General features: G+C 43.3%; 1 protein-coding gene across 1 annotated transcript in view; it reads left to right on the top strand.

The window, feature by feature from the left end:
- The window catches only part of LOC311225767 (latent-transforming growth factor beta-binding protein 2-like), a 136,595-nt gene that overhangs the window by 20,964 nt on the left and 96,603 nt on the right, over positions 1-19,028 (top strand). The window contains 1 exon segment of the mRNA XM_084311161.1: positions 10,144-10,414. Coding sequence (XP_084167287.1) covers positions 10,144-10,414 — 271 coding nt within the window.

Below are 19,028 nucleotides of genomic sequence, written 5' to 3'. Positions count from 1 at the left end.
GAGGGTAGAGGGCAGAGGGGAGGACGAGGAGGAAGCTGTATGCTATCCTTGAGAACCCTTGCCACCCCCTCCATGATGAGCTGATCGCAATGCGGTCCACGTTTAGCCACAGACTTACCCCCCCCCCCCCCCCCCCCCCCCGCCCCCGACATACCACAAAGCGCTTCGGGCAGTCCTTTGTGCCGGTGGCTATCAGGCTACACAACCAGGCAGGACCAGGACGGGCTAACTGCTGTGGACTGGAGGAGCTGGGCTGTGGACTGTAACCAATTAATTATTTAACATCACGATTGGACTTGTTTCTTTTTCTTTTCTTCCATTCACCACTTACAGTATAGCTCTATTTTAGCCCTATTTTAGCCCTATGTATTTGTCCATCTTTGTTTTTAACACATACTAAATACGATTGCTGTTATGCTGTGAGGGACATCTTAATCTCCCCTCGGGGATAAATAAAGGTTTTCAAATAAATTTGCACTGCTTAAAGGTTGAATCTGTGATGAACAGTGACCTGTCCTCTTGGCAGCCCCGCCAGGTATTACACATCCACATTTCTTGTTTTGGTCCGATGTATGGGTTGGAGTTAAGTAACTTAGTATACTGTGAATTTGTCCAAGCCTCTCTTAGCAGAGCTTGGGGTATGGTTAGCGATAGTAACCCCTCCCCTATCCCTACTCAACTCCAACCCAAGCATCAGACCAAAACAAACAAGCACATCATTGAACTTAATTGAACTGTAAGCGCATCTCTTCAGCAGAACTCAAGTCTCTAGGACAAGTGGTTAATGAGTTATGAAAGGGTGCATGGCCAAATGGGGTGTGTGTGTGCGTGCGTGCATGCATACACAGTATGTATGTGTATGGGTGTGTGTTGTGTTTGTGTGTAGAAGCAGTTGGTCTGTACCACTTCACATAACAGGGACCTGCCCAGACACACTCTAGAAATCACAGAAAGACTTCAAAACCACATGTCAAACAAACACCATTCCAAATGAAGCTGCTAGATTTGAGGTAGGCTACTACCTGTAACCGTGGTGCAACTCTTGAGATTTTTGGGATGGACAGACTATCGCATCTAAGAAATGCAAACAAAATGCAATACGAAGCATGGCACTTTTACCTAGAGGTCACTGTTTGACGTCATTACAGATTCAACCTTTAAAAGAAAATGTTTGTGCATAATGGAGAATGATGAAAAAGACATGAGAGAATCAGGGGATTGCTGTGGAACTAAGGTCATTGGCTGGATTAAAACCTACAACCTCACAAGCACATGGTACATCATGGTCTGTTTGTGTTTTAGTCTGCTGAGCCACCAGGGAACTCTTGTATAATATTCTCTGGAAAATGTACACTGATACTTTCATCTAAAATATGTAATCTCATCCAAAAAGCCTCTTGGTACTGGTGGTGACAACGATAAAAGGTGGAAACATTTCAACTAAACTTTCACAATGAGGCTGTAATGATCAATAAGTGTTATAAGATATTATATATATATATAATATGTTATATGTTACCGTATATGTTATATGTTGTTAGTAGATTTACATTAAGCAACACTAACATGCTGCTGCCAGGACATAATGTAATTCAACTTCATTGCCCTCAAGATGAAAAACAAGAGTTAAGGCTGATAAGAATCACGCCTGCCGAGGGAACCCTCACTTTTCTTTTATTTTTAAAATCTTTTTACAAGAGCAGGGACAGGTCTTTAAAATGCTGCCGTCTCTGGTGACAGCCCTGCAGCCCCTCAGTGCTTTACAGGCCCTATGTGCATTAGCAAGGGGGGGGGGGGGGGTCACACAGTTCAGAGTTCAGGGGCATAACTCTAACGGGCAGCCTGGAAGTTTATGGCCCATCAGACGGATCCTGTAATCAATACACACAACCATCGGCCTAGAGCCCCGTCATTACCTTTGACACTGGGCTGCTCGTCCTCAATTCCTCTCCCCAAACCAGGAGTTCTGCCTTCTCCACTCCAGCTGCTCGTCTGTTTTGGAAGTGGCAATTGTGTCCTGTTTAGGCGTCCTCTGCCATATGTTTTCTCTAATTGCTCCCATAGATAACAGCTAGTGTGAAAAGGACTTACTGCTCAGAGTATGAATATAGATGGTGTCTGCAGTAGATGAAGACATGACGGCACGCTTTTATGTTTACGTGTTTGTTACAGACTCACTGGAAAGAGAAGCAGCAGTCCCATAAGAGGCTGTCGTAGGTGTAGATGTTGGAACGCATTCTTGAGTGATGCTGTGTTGCGTTTATAATTTTTTTGTGTGATGTAACCCGTGTCGTGATGCAAGAAGGCAGAGCTGTCAGAGATCACTCAGCAGTGCGTCTGCAAACGTGCTCGCAAGACTAGACTTGATTGACACTTTTACATACAAAGAAACACTAATAGTAAGGTCACCCACACGCACACGGGCCACAGGTTTGTCAGTGCAGCCATAGCCAATCATATATCATACTCTCTCATGCCTCAGGCCCATATGGAAGCGGTTGGCGTTGTGGGATGTGATCCCCCGAGGGGACGGGGTTTGTGGGTTCTGGTGAGCACAATGTCTCACAAAGTCAGCTTTACAAGTTGTGGGCACACACACACACACACACACACACACACACACACACACACACACACACACACACACACACACACACGCCCTCAGATCCAGATCTCCCCCCCACACAGCGCCCCAGCATGTTGCTCATTAGAAGCTGAATGTGGGAGTCTGAGGGTGCGGTGGAGGCACGGTATAGCGTGGCTAAAAGTAATGTACACAGTGTCATGGGTCAGCTGCAGGTTAACTAAATCCCCTCACAGAGCCGAGGTGGGCGAGCAGAGGGAAAGGCTCAAACTACTGTACTGGACAGAAAACCCACACTGTGACGAAAGGAAATAGAGAATATATGAAATATTTCCCACGTCGGATTCAGCACAAAGGGAAAATAAAGCATCTGTCACACTGTGTAAGACTCCCTCTCTTCTGGTTATGATTAGAATGAAAGAGAAGTCTGATACAAAATTATAACCCTAGTTGTAGTTATATTAATACTGGAAAAGTGTCTTGCTTCGCCTATTGGACTGATCCTGCACCTATAGGTGCCCTCTACATTGAATTTCACTCAATGCACCTATCACTGACCAGGACCACGCCCCTTTGTTATATCTCATACTGGCTTGCTCATATCTTTTGCATTGCATATCTTGCTTCGCCTAGTAGACAAATGGGCGAAGCTGGCGCGAAGCCCTGATCAGTATATACCCCCTGTTGGCCCTTTAAAACACCAGAGGGATAAACAACTCATGTCCCTGTTAAGAATAAGGGAACAGAGTTGAATTTTCATGGGTAAAAGCGCACCAGCCATGCAACTCAGAGGAGATGGCTTAGAAGTAAATAGATCCATGCCCTATTCTAAAAGAATAGACAAGGGAATAAAGAAAGAAGGATAGCTAAATAGTCTAGTGTATGCATTGTGACTAAATAAGGAACCCTCTTTCCTCATGTGTAAAAAGCACAGACCCTAGCACTAACATTCTCAAGCCCATAGGACGGAGTTAAGTATTAAGCAGAGAAAAGGTTTGAGAATGGCTGGGAAATCAGTAAAGGAGTTACGAATTGTAACATGCACAAGAGAGAACAGGCATTCCAGTATGTAATTGCAAATAGACATTTCCTACTGGGAAAATTGGGAGCTTGGGAAACCTCACAACTAGTGGGGAGGAGGGTAAAATGCCTTGAGAACAGTATCTACTAGAGCTGAAGGAGCTCTTGATATTCTTAGGGACAAAGGCAGGGTTTGGCCTTAGAATTACTGTAGCACCTTCTCCAACAACTGACCACTGATCAGGTGGATGGGGGGAATTGTCTCTTAGCCTGTTGGAGAACCACAGGGGTCAATGAGTGGTCCACTACCGCTTCACAGAACTGATTCCAGATCTGTTTGACAATGTCTGAATGTAACCACCACTTGTCCCGAGGGGGTCCATCCCAGGACATGAGATCTGCTCCTACATTGTCCTCGCCTGCAATGTGAAGAGTCCTGAGACTGAGCCGATGGACTGAGTGGATGGACTGAGGCTCATAGCCACAAATCCACTGCCGCTCGGTGGAGCAGGGGGGAGCGAACTTCGCCCTGTTTGCTTATGTAGGCCACTGTAGCATGGCTGTCTGTTCTGACCAGAACATGCAGAGCTATCACAAGGTGGTGCAAGTGTTTGAGCACCGGTAGCCCAGTTCTAAGCTCTAAGTCATTGATGCGGGGGGTCGAGGGGAGCGTCCACCTGCCCCCTGCAGGGGCGACAGTGAGCAGTCGTCTGGTAATCCGGAGGTTCCCAGTTCGATTCCCGCTCCTCCCGGGAAGCATGACTTAACCCCTAATTGCTCCCGATGAGCAGGTTGGCACCTTGCATGGTTGCCTCTGCCATTGGTGTGTGAATGTGTGAGTGAACGGGTAAATGTGAGGAACAAATTGTAAAGTGCTTTGGATAAAAGCACTATATAAATGCAGCCATTTACCCTACTGCCTGTGAGACACACATTCCTCCCCAGCCTCTCAGGGAGGTGTCCGTGAAGACTGTCACATGTGACCTTATGCTGCCCATAGGAACACCCCTCAAGATGATCATGGGGTCCTCCAGTAGTCCAGGTCGACTTTGACAGAAAGGGGAAGTTAAGTCTTTTTGGTGTACAGAGTTGACTTTCATTAGAGAAAACCACCTCTATAGATTGCACATGTGAAGACCTAGGTGGACCACTGAATGGGCTGCAGCCATTCATCACTGACAGCACATCCTGCTTGGGTGGAACTCTCTCTGAGATGACAGGATATGAATGAATGAATGATCATTGCATTTATATAGCGCTTTTCTAGACACTCAAAGCACTCTTGCCTCCTTCACCACCACTGGTAGCACCCAACCATGGGCTACGCAGGCTCAATGGCTGCCATACACTGGCACCAGGCACACATCACACTACACAATGGCTCAGGAGACAGGGATTGATGTCAGCCAATTAAGGGGGGAGGGATTATTAGGTGGCCTTGATGTCAGAGATCTGATTGGGAATTTGGTCAGGAACGTCGAGGAACCCCCTACTCTTTGCGATAGGCGCCCTGGGTTCTTTAACGACCAAATTCAGTCATGATATGTGAGAATCATTGAGGCTGAGTTCGGAACCATGCCCAAGAACACCATCTCTTGGCTGGGAAAAGGTTTCTTTTTATGTGAAAGAAGCTTTGGGAGGGAAATTAGCGGCTACCATACCTGCTCATATACAAAGCAGAGGGGTGTGGTTCTGGTCAGTGATAGGCGTGATGGAAGTCTTTCAGGGAGCACCTATAGGCGCCAGGAGCAGCCCAATAGGTGAAGCAAGACACTGAAGCCAGCATGAGATAGAACTTAATGCTTCATTGAAATATCAGATATCAGAATTACAGCAACTAATGAGGGCCGGTTAGAGACAACACAATTAGCTTCTGGCAAGCATCCCCCAGAATTAAGCTTAAGGCAGTTGCAGTGGCAGAAATCACATGTCATAAAGAGATTAACATTTGGAACGATAGAAGCAATTGTATTATCTGCTCAATAACCCAATTCTTATTTCCTCTGTGGATGGTATCCGGATGAGGCATTTTTCCTTTTGAACTGAAGGGCAATTTTCTTTTACATCAGTTTCCTCATGACTCCCTCCCACGGTTTTAAACACTTGACCTCTTTCATGGCTTCTGTCAGGTCTATGGGTACTCCAGCGAGAGTCTCCTACTATCATCACGGGAAGTCGCTCTCACCCGGTCTTCAGCCGTGAGATCCAGCTATCTCTAAGGGTGCGTGCACTCTTGTAAACATGTGTAGCTTTGTTTATTATTATTCATAATAATAATAATAATAATAATAATAATAATAATAATAATAATAATAATAATAATAATAATAATAATAATAATAATAATAATAATAATAATAATAATACACTTTATTTGTATAGAACCTTTCATACAAGAATTGCTGCCCAACGTGCTTCACAGCAGTGATGTAGACACAAAATAGACATCAAATAGAATGAACAGATAATTGATATTAAAACCTCTTGTAAATGTGTAAAAAATATACTTTTATCTGTCATTAAAATCTATATAAAAAAGGTTGATTTCCTATTGATTATGATAGATTTCTGACATTAAAATCTTTAAAAGACTATTAGCAGGTTTCTGACAAAATTACTATCACGTCTGTAGTGTGATAGTAAAGGGATAACCTTATGTAGTGTGGTAGTGAAAGGGTTAACCTGCCGTCGTGCGGCAGTGAAAGGGTTAACCTTCTGTATTGTTGCAGTGAAAGGGTTAACAGTTTGGTAGTGTGGCAGTGAAAGGGTTAAAAGGCTAAGTATTAAAAGGCTAAAGATCAGTTCCACAGAGCATGCTCAAGGTTCTGTTTGACATCTCACACACACGCACGCACGCACTCACGCACGCACACACGCACGCACTCACGCACGCACACAGGCACACACACACACACACACACACACACACACACACACACACACACACACACACACACACACACACACACACACACACACACACATACAGTTGTACCAAGCTCAGTACGCTCCAATTCATAATATCTACACTATATTCATTACCACATCTACTGGCGGTAATTCAGGAATGTTCATACAGCAAGTAGCCTATCAGAAGTCTTGTTTTTATTCCCCTACTTCCCGTTTCTCAGTTACAGAGTTTGAACAGGCCCTTAGTAAAGCCTTTGTCATTCTCTTGAATCCTAATCGGCAGAGCGGTTCCCTGCCCCTAAATCTCATAATGACACCTAATCTCCGCCCGTAGAGAGAGAGGGTTTCCCAAGATTATCACGATTACGCTGTCATTATTGATATTATTCCCAAGTTTCAATATCAAGTTAGCTCGAGCGTCATTGTTGACCTGTTTGAAGAAAAAAAACTAGGATATTTTTATATGCGTTTGAAATATTCGGTTTGAAATTGCTCTTAGCTGAATGAAAGGATTGTAAAAGTCTGATGGGCTTGTGTGTTACTTTGAGCTGGAGAGACAGGGAGGGGGGGATCTCTGGTGGACTGAACTGGACTGGAGACAACCACTCAGTGGGAAGCAAGAGCCAAGGAAAGGGGGGTGAGAATGTAGCCTTTCCCTATACACACATTTCCAAACCTTGTAATAGGTAACTATGGCACACTGGGGACCTTATGAACACCACGTACCCCCAATGAAGACCTGGGATTGTTTTAATGTGCATACAGGATTTCAGCGCGCTCACCATAAATTCAATCCAATACCCTGACATTATGAATACTTTTTTATGGTTGATTTCAGGGATGACTGTTTGGCTCCAAATCATGCTGTTTGGAGGGAGATGGATACTTGAGTAAAGTCCGGCTGTCATGGATTTGTTCAAGGCTGTTGTTATCCATCAGGGACCCCCTCGGCCTCTCCATCAGAGAGTCTAGAGATAACTAAAGTTTACAAAGTCGAGAATGTTGCAATAGACAAAGGACAGATTTGGCGTCCACACTTTATGCACCTCAGATTGCCTTAGATGAGATATCGAGGGCATTTCTTTAGCTAAGCTCAATGAAAATGTTATTCACGTAAAGAAGATTGCACTTCATCCCTGATTTGTCTGGGTTGGAGTATTTCTTTGGCCTGCCAACAATAGCCTAATAGCCTCCACTTTTCAGATGACTGGCTCAGGACATAACCTCTCCGGCCTCGGCCAGTGTGTCTCGGTCATAATTGAGGCTGAAGTGGCAATGCCAGGAATGTTTTCCATTTCTACTCCTTTATTTCTGATGAATTCGCATTTTATTATTAGTCTCCCAACGTAATAATTACGCCACATATTTGTGAAATGGGTGGAATGTGAGGCAATTAGTTTTAATGATGTGCAGGGCCAAATCCGCACGACAGCAATTACTGTGACAATGTGCTCAACAGCCCAGAGGCAGGATCCAGGGACAAGACAGGCGGGCAGAGACACTGTGGATAGGCCACAGGCAAGCTGGAGGGTTCATGTGGGCCACATGTAAGGCCCAGAGTCACTGACCTGTCCATCCTATTGACGGCAGTACAGTATGGAATGAAAAAAAAAAGGGTCACCAGTGCCACTACGTCACGCGCTGGAACGCATACCCCATCGGAAACCAGCCATAAAGTGCCGTTTATTGGGCTGTTTTTCTGGAGTGTATTAGGGTTCCTGTTGAGGAGTGAAGATAGCTTCACACATTACTGAGCTCACACTCTATAATGTCTTTGGAATCTCTGTCCTGTTTGATCCCCTACTTCGTTCCCCGAACTTGAGGTTAAGCAGACTCCGGACAAGGGGGTGGCGCCCGGCCAACGCCTACTTTAGTTAGGAGTTGATATATATATATATATATATATATATTTAACTCCTTGCCAAATAGAGCCTGAGCAATTCCCATTTTATCCCATGATGGAAAACTCGGATCACATACCAAGTTATATGAGTCCACAAGCACATTTCCGCGACTGTGTACACTTCATCAGAAAATGGTTTTCCTCAAAGTAGTTAAAACAAAACGCTTGAGTGATTTTGCTTGGTTTGAATACATTTCGCCTCACCATAAACCACAGGAATATGATGATGGTTTGTCATTTAATCCTCAATTTGTTCCTCTTTGTCATCATACCGCAGTGTACCAAGTGCATTATGCAGTATTATCTTTCAATTAACATGCATCATGCTCTGAGAAAGCTACACAATGGTGCTGTGCTGTACTCCCTACCATGTGTTCTTAATTGGGAATATGCTCATTGCTAGAATACAATTAGCACAGGAATAAAATCCTGAAGCCAAAATTGCTACACAGTGCTATCACATTGCCTTGGGAAAGCTTAGTTCCATTAATTCTCAAAAAGACACGCTAGGTTTCCTGTCTTTGCACTTGACCAAGGTACTGGCATTACAACTGGAGTTGGTCCCCGGGCGCCGCATTGCGTGGCTGCCCACTGCTCCTAAATAGTTAGGATGGGTCAAACGCAAAGTGGCCCCAGAGGTTGAACAAGCATCCCAATTACAGGAAGGGTGCAGCTTGTAGGCCCCTGTTTGCAGCCAGTAGGGGCCCTTTTGACTACTCGCCCTCCTCACTGCCAAGAGCTGTGGCAGCCTTCCTGCCTGCGATCTGTCAGTGTCCACACAGCATCTGTGTCAATAGCATTCCACACCCCTGTTGACAGAGCACCAGTGTTTGGTTTAGCCACCACAGACGAGTGACCTGATTTACTGTTTAAAGGACAATGTCCATAAATCCTCAAGTGCCATCCCACTACATACACTTGTGGCACAAGATGGAGAGATTGTTTGCTTTAAATGGCATGCCACCGGTCCTTAAATACTGTTAAAAGTAGCCGGAGTGGGGTGGGGCCGGCGGTGTGCTTTGGATTGTTTTGCCATGACCATGAAATTACCTCAACACTCACTGTATTTGCAGACTATCGATAAATATTGTTTGTACATCTATCTTTCTCGGGCTGACAAGTACAACATGGCCCCTCAGATTTGGTTTGGTTTTCAAATATCGGAATATGTCTGCAAGCCGTTCCATGTATGAAGTGTGAGTCATTCACAGTTGGGCTTCGGAATCCCGTTTTTCCCATATGGTCTTTTTTTCTTCTTTTTTTATTACTCTCTACTTTTATGACCTTTTTAAAGCTGTTTATCTTTGTAACTGTAAAGACAAACACATTAGATTTGAGATCGGTGACGAAAGGTATTTCTAGGATATCACTAAAACGTAAAAACGCCAGCAGCACTAAAGAGAGCCAAGAGGCCGGAATTAGGTTTTTACCTTAGCGAGAAATGGGATAAGGGTTTAATGGAAGACATCACGTACATTTAGACTAAACAGGTCAGTTAAAGGCTTGGGAGAAATTGAACATGACAAGCCCTCCAGGCTTTGCGTTGCATGTAAGGGCAAAAAGTACAGAATCAAGGGCTGAGAAGTAGAACTAATGGTCCCTTGATTAAATCACTTAGAGCGAACTATTGTGCTGAGATCATATGTAGCCATGTCTGCTGCTCCTCCATGCTAGTGGGGCACTAACATGACCCGGCTAATCCCTCCTCCTGTGTTCCCCCTGACAGCTCACTGCCAGCCCTCCTGTCAGAACCGCGGCTCCTGCAGCAGGCCGCACACCTGCGTGTGCCGCTCAGGCTTCCAGGGGCCGCGCTGCGAGGAGGCGGCCCCGGAGCAGGTGTACATCCGCGACGGAGGGTCCTTGAAGCGCGTCCGGCCCGGCGCCAACGTCTTCCAGAAGGATCAGCCGCGGAGGAGGCCCACGGAGAGGCATACTGGCGACGTGCCCCGGACCCACACCCCCAGGCCGGCTACCACCAAACAGCCGTTCCATCCCTCGTAAGTCCAGACTCTTAATTCCTTCATGGCAATAAAAAAAGAGTGTCTCGTGGTTGAAATAAATGAATGAAAAATGCTCAGGTAAACAAATAGGAGAAGGTAGAGGCGCATGATAACATTAGCCACTCACTCAGATCTGTGATACAGCCATAAAGGGGAATGCCACCCATTTTTATAATTTGTATTATTAACACATCCACCGCCGGAAACGCTTTAAAACGTTATTGCCCGCCATGCTTTGACCGCCAGACCACGCTGTACAGCGATATTAAATTAATATTTAATTTTTTTGCCATGGCATTCATAATTCATATATACACCTCCGGCGCTGCAGCTGGACCCTACGGCTCACTACAACGACGGCTCAATACCGCCGCCTGGTGGATGGTCGGGCGAGTTACACTGGTAAACAGGATATGGCTGCTGTGCGTCGATTAAATTCATCCGGCCGTCAGATATTGTCGCAAGGCTCCCGACAGACACTATAGTACATATCGATCGCTTTATAAACTTAATAATCGATATGATTTCGTTGTTTTTGCGACATACAAACCGGAAATCGACCTAGGCGATCGACGTCCTATACCTGGGATCTTTCACCGCCAGTCTCATTGATGCACTGTAAGAGGACGCTGACGCTATTTTCAGCCCAATTGTTCATTCATTTCACTGCAAACCGATCTGATCAATATATCACCCATACTACATAAAGCATTCACTGACGATCACGGAATTATAAACGACCCCCCCCCCCCCCCCTTTCATCCGCGCATGATGACGCATAACGTATAGGATCATATACAGTTGAATTTTTTTATATAGCGTCTATCGGGAATAAACGGCAATTGATAATCTATATATGCGTTTATGTCTATAACTCACATTCTATGAATTACTGCAGAAAACGATAAAAACATACTTATATTCTAGAAGGTATTTTTTTTATGAATCTATGAATGAAAAAGTATAACGTTCCTACATCCTGAACGATAGATAATCGATGTTGAATGGGCCATAGTAATGTCAATTTAGCAATACAATTTTAAAAGTTATAGCCCTGCAAAGAAGGTGAACATCTCCATAGGCTTAGAGTGGTGGCAGACGGATTGGTGGATATAACCAGTGGCAGGGAATGTGTTAACCTGTTCCACCCCAGGTGAAAATCTGCATAAAATGTATACCTAGGTAAATGGAATATTGCTCCACTTCTACAAGGGCTATTTGCATATTCTTGGTATCTAGGAACATCTATGGACCTCAATGAATATATTCTCAGTGTCAGAAATATTGTGTCTATTACTAGGCTTGCTTAAATTGTGATGAAACAAAGGAAAATATGAATTATGATTTTTTCTTTTCATCTTTGACAGTGAATAAAACCATGATAATAATGACCAAACTTAAAAAACTGCCACTGAGCTCATTCAGTACCCTCTTGAGATGTGTACAAAAGATCTAAGGAAATTGATAAAGGGAAGATGATCAAACTGAAGGTTCTGTATATACAGTACTGAATTCTCCCATCCGGACCAATGCAATTTGAAATATTATTATAGAATATAGAATATATGCTTATACATTACCTTATTATAGCCAATTCGCACATTTATATATATATACATATAGTATCTTTCAAATGGCCGAGTTCAATTTGGATATAGTATCACCAGGCGTGCATAATAACAGATACTGATATTTACTGTAATCGACTGTACTATTTTATTTCCCCCACAGTGTAACCATTTTGAAACTAATTTCAGATCTAATTCTTCCTACATGGTAACAATAGTGTGGAGAAACTGACTGCGTTTCAATATTTGTCAAAAACGTTACCTTTTGTAGCTTATTATCGCGAATCATAACAATTATTGATATGATTCATTCAGAACGCTGAACTTTGAACCACCATAGTATGTGACAGGAAGTGTAGATCGGAGAAATTTCAACGCAGGCCGATAGCTAGCGATCTCCTCTACGAAATGGCAGCGAAAAAACTACAATTCCGATGGTTCAACATTTCCATTTCCGTTTCCGGGTCAGAATAGACGATCGCAAATAGAAAACTTAAAATGATATAAGTACACTTTTAACCTATTGCTAAACTATTGCCAACCTAACGTTTTACATTCTACATGTATTTGTGACATAGTAGTGATGTTAATACTTGAAAACGGTTGATTTTAAAATCACAAATTATTTTCATCACTGTGCAATACTCCAATTCAGCCATTGGCAATTCAGCCGTTGGGTGGGGGGCGCTGTTGAGCGGGCCTGTGACCGGACCTGAAAGCGCCCCTGGCTCTGCGGCTCTGCAGCTGCATGCTATTCGCAAATCCAGCATGAGCCAGCTCCCGCTGCAGCTGTCGTTATCAGAACACTACACACATATCAGAATGTTTACAGCAAACTGTAGTTGATCACCATGTATGTTTTATTAACGTAGAATAATTCATATATATATATGCGCGCACTGACAGTCGGCTAATTGACATTTCCTGTGAAAAAAATAAAATCCTCTCCGTCCCGTTTGCGTCCCAAAAAAAATTTCTGTTCGTTCGTCCCAAATCAATATTTGATCGTCCCCGGGACGACCGGACATCGTTAGTCTCGAGCCCTGCCTTCGGCAGATTTATTTAAAAAAAAATTAGCCATTTTAATCTAGATTAATCTAGATTAAATCCAGGATTAAATCCAGGATAGATTAATATAGATTAAAAAAATTATCTATGCCCACCTCTAACATAAATACAGTACAATACAGACTAAACAAAACACACAAACATAGTACAATACAGACAAAACAAAACACACTAACAAATGGGGGGGGGGGGTGCAGATCAAACACTTCTACATTCAGTCATATAGTCTATTCTCCAGATATGTCCTTATAAAGATCCACGGACCGTCCTCTCCATGGTCATATTCAGCGAGCGTTGAGGCTGCTCGTTCCATTGTCAATAGGTCCATAAAATCTCTCATCCAGGTGTCAATGCAAAAACAATTTGGTTTTTGTATCTTCCAATTCAACATAATTGTATGCTTAACTGACAAATGCTAATAGTACAATGATGCGTTGTGTGAGTGCTGATTGTATAACAACTACCCCTATGCCCAAGAGGCAGACTTTTGGACATAAGGGTATTTTAACATTGAGAATAGAGGATAGTCTTAAAATAACCTTGGAATGCCACCCATTTTAAGAATTCACATAATTTATGTTCTCCCTGTGCCCCAGGACAGTTCACAGTATTTGTGAACATGCACAACTCTGCTAAAGCTAGAAATCGGAGAAAGAACCATCGAATTTGGAATGTAAAATCTGGGGCTGCTCCATAGACAATGAACGGGACTCTGAATTTACAAGGCTCTACAGTCTTTGCGTGAGCTCTTACACCCAAATGAGGTTTCTATTCTAGCATCGCTAAAAGGTCTGAACCAGAATTAAACCTCTGCCCAGATTTTACATGCTAGTTACATCACCGATTAGAGGGCTCTCTCCCTGATTTCTAGCTTTAGGAGAGAACGGTGCGCATTTAAGCATTACATCACGCGCAGGAGTGTGTTATATGAATTAGATCATGCCTAGGGGTGGTTGTTAGGCCCAAGGCGCAGCCGAGGGTTGTTAGACCCCCCTAGGCATGATCGAATTCGTATAACACACGACTTCAAGTGATGTAATGTCTTTTATAAAATGGCCGAATTCATCCAACCTTATTGCTATACAATAAACACACAGTAATTGAAGCATAATGGAGATTTATTCACAAAACCATCTGCAGACTGGGTTCGAGCCCAGCTCTCGGGCATTGCTACCAGCTTGGCTGGTCGTTCATACTAACACAATTGGCAGTGTTAGGGGTGGGAAAGCTGGTGGGTGGGTCCTGGTCGTTGTAAACAGCGACTCCTACAGTTCGGTCGGGGCGCCTGCTCAGCGAGGAAAGGATCTAAGGGGGGTAGTGTGATCCTTCCACACGTTACACCCTCTCAAAGAGTCCGCGCTGCCAGGTGAAAAGAAGCGGTTGATTGGCTACACATGTGTCGGAGGAAGCATGTGATAGCCTCCACTCTCCCAGACCGACCGTAGGGGGTAGGTGCGCAGCGACCAGGAAGGGGATTGGGAATTGGCATAACAACTAACATTGGGATGGGAGAAAAACTGAGGAAAAAGGAGGGGGAAAAAGATATATAAAAAAATTTAATAAAATAAAAAATCTGCAGAAAAAGTAGGCCAAAAAAATATATATATTGCCTCCGTATCTACAAGCAGGTGCAATGCTTCAAAGCATGCCATCTAGCAACAAACTTCATATAAATCCTGCAATGTATTATTGTTTTGACAATGGGTCATGACAAACCAATTACATAATCCAACATTGTGTAAACAACTAACATATTCCAGTTAACGGTATATTTTTTTAATTATTCGTTACGAATATATCCATACTTCCATTGTGTCCGGGACATCCAGTGAAATCGCTTCGTGCGACAGTGTCCTTTTGCAGAGGCAGGTTGCTACAAAGCATGCCATCTAACAGTGAAGTTAGCGGTTGTTATTTGATTGATTGATTGAAAATGTTATTAACAGATTGCAGAATGGGTACAATACAGTACAGCTCAATACACACAATTGTTAACACTTTAAATGCCCAGCAGGGGGCGCACATTTAGTGCTTGAATGCCCAGCACCACTTCAATGTTAACGTTAATATCGCCTAATCTATGTTTTAAATTATGGCTATGTGTCTAATCTGCCCGTCGCATTATCAATGACCCATTTCCAGTCAACATTGTCGAAGCGGATTGTTTTTGTATCGGTTCATTTCCGTTTTATATCATTTTGAAAAGCCCTCGTTTTCACGGAAAAAATAAGAGATTCCATGATAATCGCCCTGTACTGGAATATTCTAGAACGGTGTCATTTTTCGGCCTATTTATGAATCGTTTTCAAATAAACGCTAGATTATCGATAGTATATGTGTACGTGTGGACGCTGGTGCCGCGCGCTGAAAATCGATTCTCTCGGTTCCTGATCGCTTTTACAGTCAAAACAGCCATATCACATATAGGGGGAAAGCTTATATCTCCGTGAAAACGGGTCTGATTATCCTAATACTGGTAAAATAGATTCCTTACCTGAGATCAGATGGTATCCAAATGGATTATTCCAATTCCTGATCGCCATTCCGAAAATCGATCCTTTTATTGATCCACCGTGTATAATGTACAACACATAATCCCTGCTGCTCTGAGGGTCCAGAATGAAGCTGATCGACTCCGGTCACATGCGTGAGAAGTAAAATATGGAGTCAGTTTTTTTTTTTTTTCATGCCTTTTCATTGAGTCCAATCCAAAAGGGTGAATTACCATCTGGGAGACGATAGGGGGCGCTTTTTTCACATCTGAGCGCCTGGAGTGGCTGATTTACCAACGGTAGACTCGGTTGATGAAATATGAATTCAGATCGCTAATAAAAAAAAAAGAAAAAAAGAATATTCTCGTTATGGGCATTCAACCCGCGGGGGGTAAACCCAAGAAAACTCGGGTTGGGCATCCAAAGTGTTAAGGGGATGCAGACCAGAGAAAGACTTTCGTCTTGTTTACATCAGGGTCCCCCATTTTCAATGCATCATAACATATGACATACAGATAGACAGTGCTACATCTATACATAGGTTGCTACAAAGCATGCCATCTAACAGTGAAGTTAGCGGTTGTTATTTGATTGATTGATTGATTGATTGAGCATTTTATTAACAGATTGCAGAATGGGTACAATACAGTACAGCTCAATACACACAATTGTTAAGGGGATGCAGACCAGAGAAAGACTTTCGTCTTGTTTACATCAGGGTCCCCCATTTTCAATGCATCATAACATATATGACATACAGATAGACAGTGCTACATCTATACATAGGTTGCTACAAAGCATGCCATCTAACAGTGAAGTTAGTGGTTGTTGATTGATTGATTGAAACTTTTATTAACAGTGAAATTACAGTGTCCTTTTGAAGGAGAGGGAGGTTCTACAACGAACACACTTCCCGCGATTTATATTTTGTTTCACAATGAGTCATGACCAACCAATTACATAATCCAACATTGTGTAAGCAACTAACACATTCCACGTGACTTTATCGTTTTTGAATGAGTCGTTATGATGATATCAATACATCCATTCATAAAGATTATTGTCCGCCATCTTGGTTTCATTCATAAAAACACGAACAGCGGAGTGATTCGGAAAAAAAGTTATTCGGTTGTGGGCGGGTTCTGGGATCTCGTGGAGTGTGTTATGAGAAATAACAACGTCTGAAAGAAGTGTTTCAGCCAATCAGAATCAAGAAATGTGCATGCCATTGTATAATCACAAATACTGACTGAACTGTCGTGGGCCACAGGAAGTGGCATTCCCCTTTAAGACATTCCAAAAAAACAATGTTTAGACAGCAATGCTGCCTTCTTCTGCATGTCCTGAAGAAGGCAGCATTGCTGTTGAAACCTTGTTATTTTGTAATGCCTTCATAATTGATCACATCGGAGCTACGAGACTGTTGCTACTCTTATGATTCTTCTACCCGGTCTCGTCAGCCGGCACCACATTATCAGTTGCGTTTTTAACGGAATGGAGCTACACAGAATTTTCTTTTCCTTTATTTTTGTTATCAAATTGTATTAATTAATTTACCCCCCCCCCCCCCCCACACACACACAAACCTATATAATTAGCATTTTGTCATTTAGCTGACACTCCAAAGCTACTTACAAGTTTTGTACAACAAGACAGCAGGAAGGGTACAACTCTATCAGCTGAGTAACAATGTTCATCAAAGTGTTGAGTGCTACAGTGTGGGTTAGTATATAAGTGCATGACAGTAAGGTTAGTTAGGGTTAGAGATTTTTTAATCAATTCTTTTAGATGATTGAAGAAGTGCGTCTTTAGTCGACGGCGAAAGATTGGACGGGTTTCGGCTGTCTTAACTGGTGGGAAGTTTGTTCCACCATTGTGGGGCAAGGACCGAGAATAGGCGACTTCTCATATGCACACAAACATGGTCACATTTTCAAACATATACATATTATACATATGTGCTTATACATAGCGTGTAACCTGACATTCTAAATTCCACGTTCTCTACCGCACCAACCATACCTGTTCCCTGCTGTCGTCCCATGTTCCCTACCACACCAACCATACCTGTTCCCTGCTGTCGTCCCATGTTCCCTACCACACCAACCATACCTGTTCCCTGCTGTCGTCCCATGTTCCCTACCACACCAACCATACCTGTTCCCTGCTGTCGTCCCATGTTCCCTACCACACCAACCATACCTGTTCCCTGCTCGCCTCCCATGTTCCCTACCACACCAACCATACCTGTTACCTGCTGTCGTCCCATGTTCCCTACCACACCAACCATACCTGTTCCCTGCTGTCGTCCCATGTTCCCTACCACACCAACCATACCTGTTCCCTGCTGTCGTCCCATGTTCCCTACCACAGTACCACACCAACCATACCTGTTCCCTGCTGTCGTCCCATGTTCCCTACCACACCAACCATACCTGTTCCCTGCTCGTGTCCCATCTCTCCGTGTAACTCCCCTCCGCTCATGTTCAATAACACTCTAGTACTTTTGACAACATAAGTGAGAGAGTTGTACATTCTTTATCGTTGAATGATGGAGTGCCTGCTGAATACCTTCGACTTGGAATCCGTACAGCGTGCACCGTGCTGTCATAGCCTTTGCACAGCAATGAATACTGATGTGGTGATGCGAGATCACTGACAACCCAGAGGTTTCAATACGAAGAGCGAGACCCCCTCCCCCCATGCCATTTTGTTTGATCTATGATGGCAGTCTGACATGCCTGCATGGCAACCGGCACCGCTTATGAAATCTTCTTGGTCTGATGTCATGCCACAGTGATATATACATCTTCATTTGTATGTAGGAATTCACCTCACCGTGAAACTTGGACTCTGACACGGTCACGGATTGGGATGTTTCATTCTGACAGAGCTGCTTTTCATGTGCACACGAGAAGTCATTTATATGCCTGTGAGCATCTCATGTCTGCAATAAGACCTTTATTTTTCTAATATAATTCAGATCATCCATTTGGTGCTAGAGGGGGTTTGTGTTGCAGAAAGCTTTGCATTAGCTGTGATTATTATTATTATTATTATTGTAACCAGCCTCGCAGCAAATAAACCCACAGACTAAGCTGTAAGAAATTACATTATTTATATCCACGGCACAGTAGTTCATTATAATGTTGTACATTGCTGGTTATGTTTATCACTGTATTAAATCCAAGCAGATGAGTGGGTCCATGTGTTATGCTTAATGCTTAATTCGCTCTAAGTAGAACAAGAGTTAAACAAACGAACCAAGCACTTCCTTCACCGTAGAAAGAGTGCAGCTCTCCATACGCTCTTCGGGGGGTTAAGAAGCCATGGTTGAGAAACCGTGACGTTGGACATGTAAAATGGAGGAAACCAACACAGGATTTGCCAGACGGAGGCATTAACTCATGCCTTTTGCTATGAAAATAGAGACCGGGTTCGAAGGAATAATATATTTTCCCTGAGCTTTTATATAATGCTAGA

This window comes from Notolepis coatsorum (genome assembly GCF_963971535.1).
Source record: "Notolepis coatsorum genome assembly, chromosome: 3".
Classification (NCBI taxonomy): domain Eukaryota; kingdom Metazoa; phylum Chordata; class Actinopteri; order Aulopiformes; family Paralepididae; genus Notolepis; species Notolepis coatsorum.
Note: the sequence above shows the minus strand (reverse complement) of the source record. Positions and strands in the feature narration are given on the sequence as shown.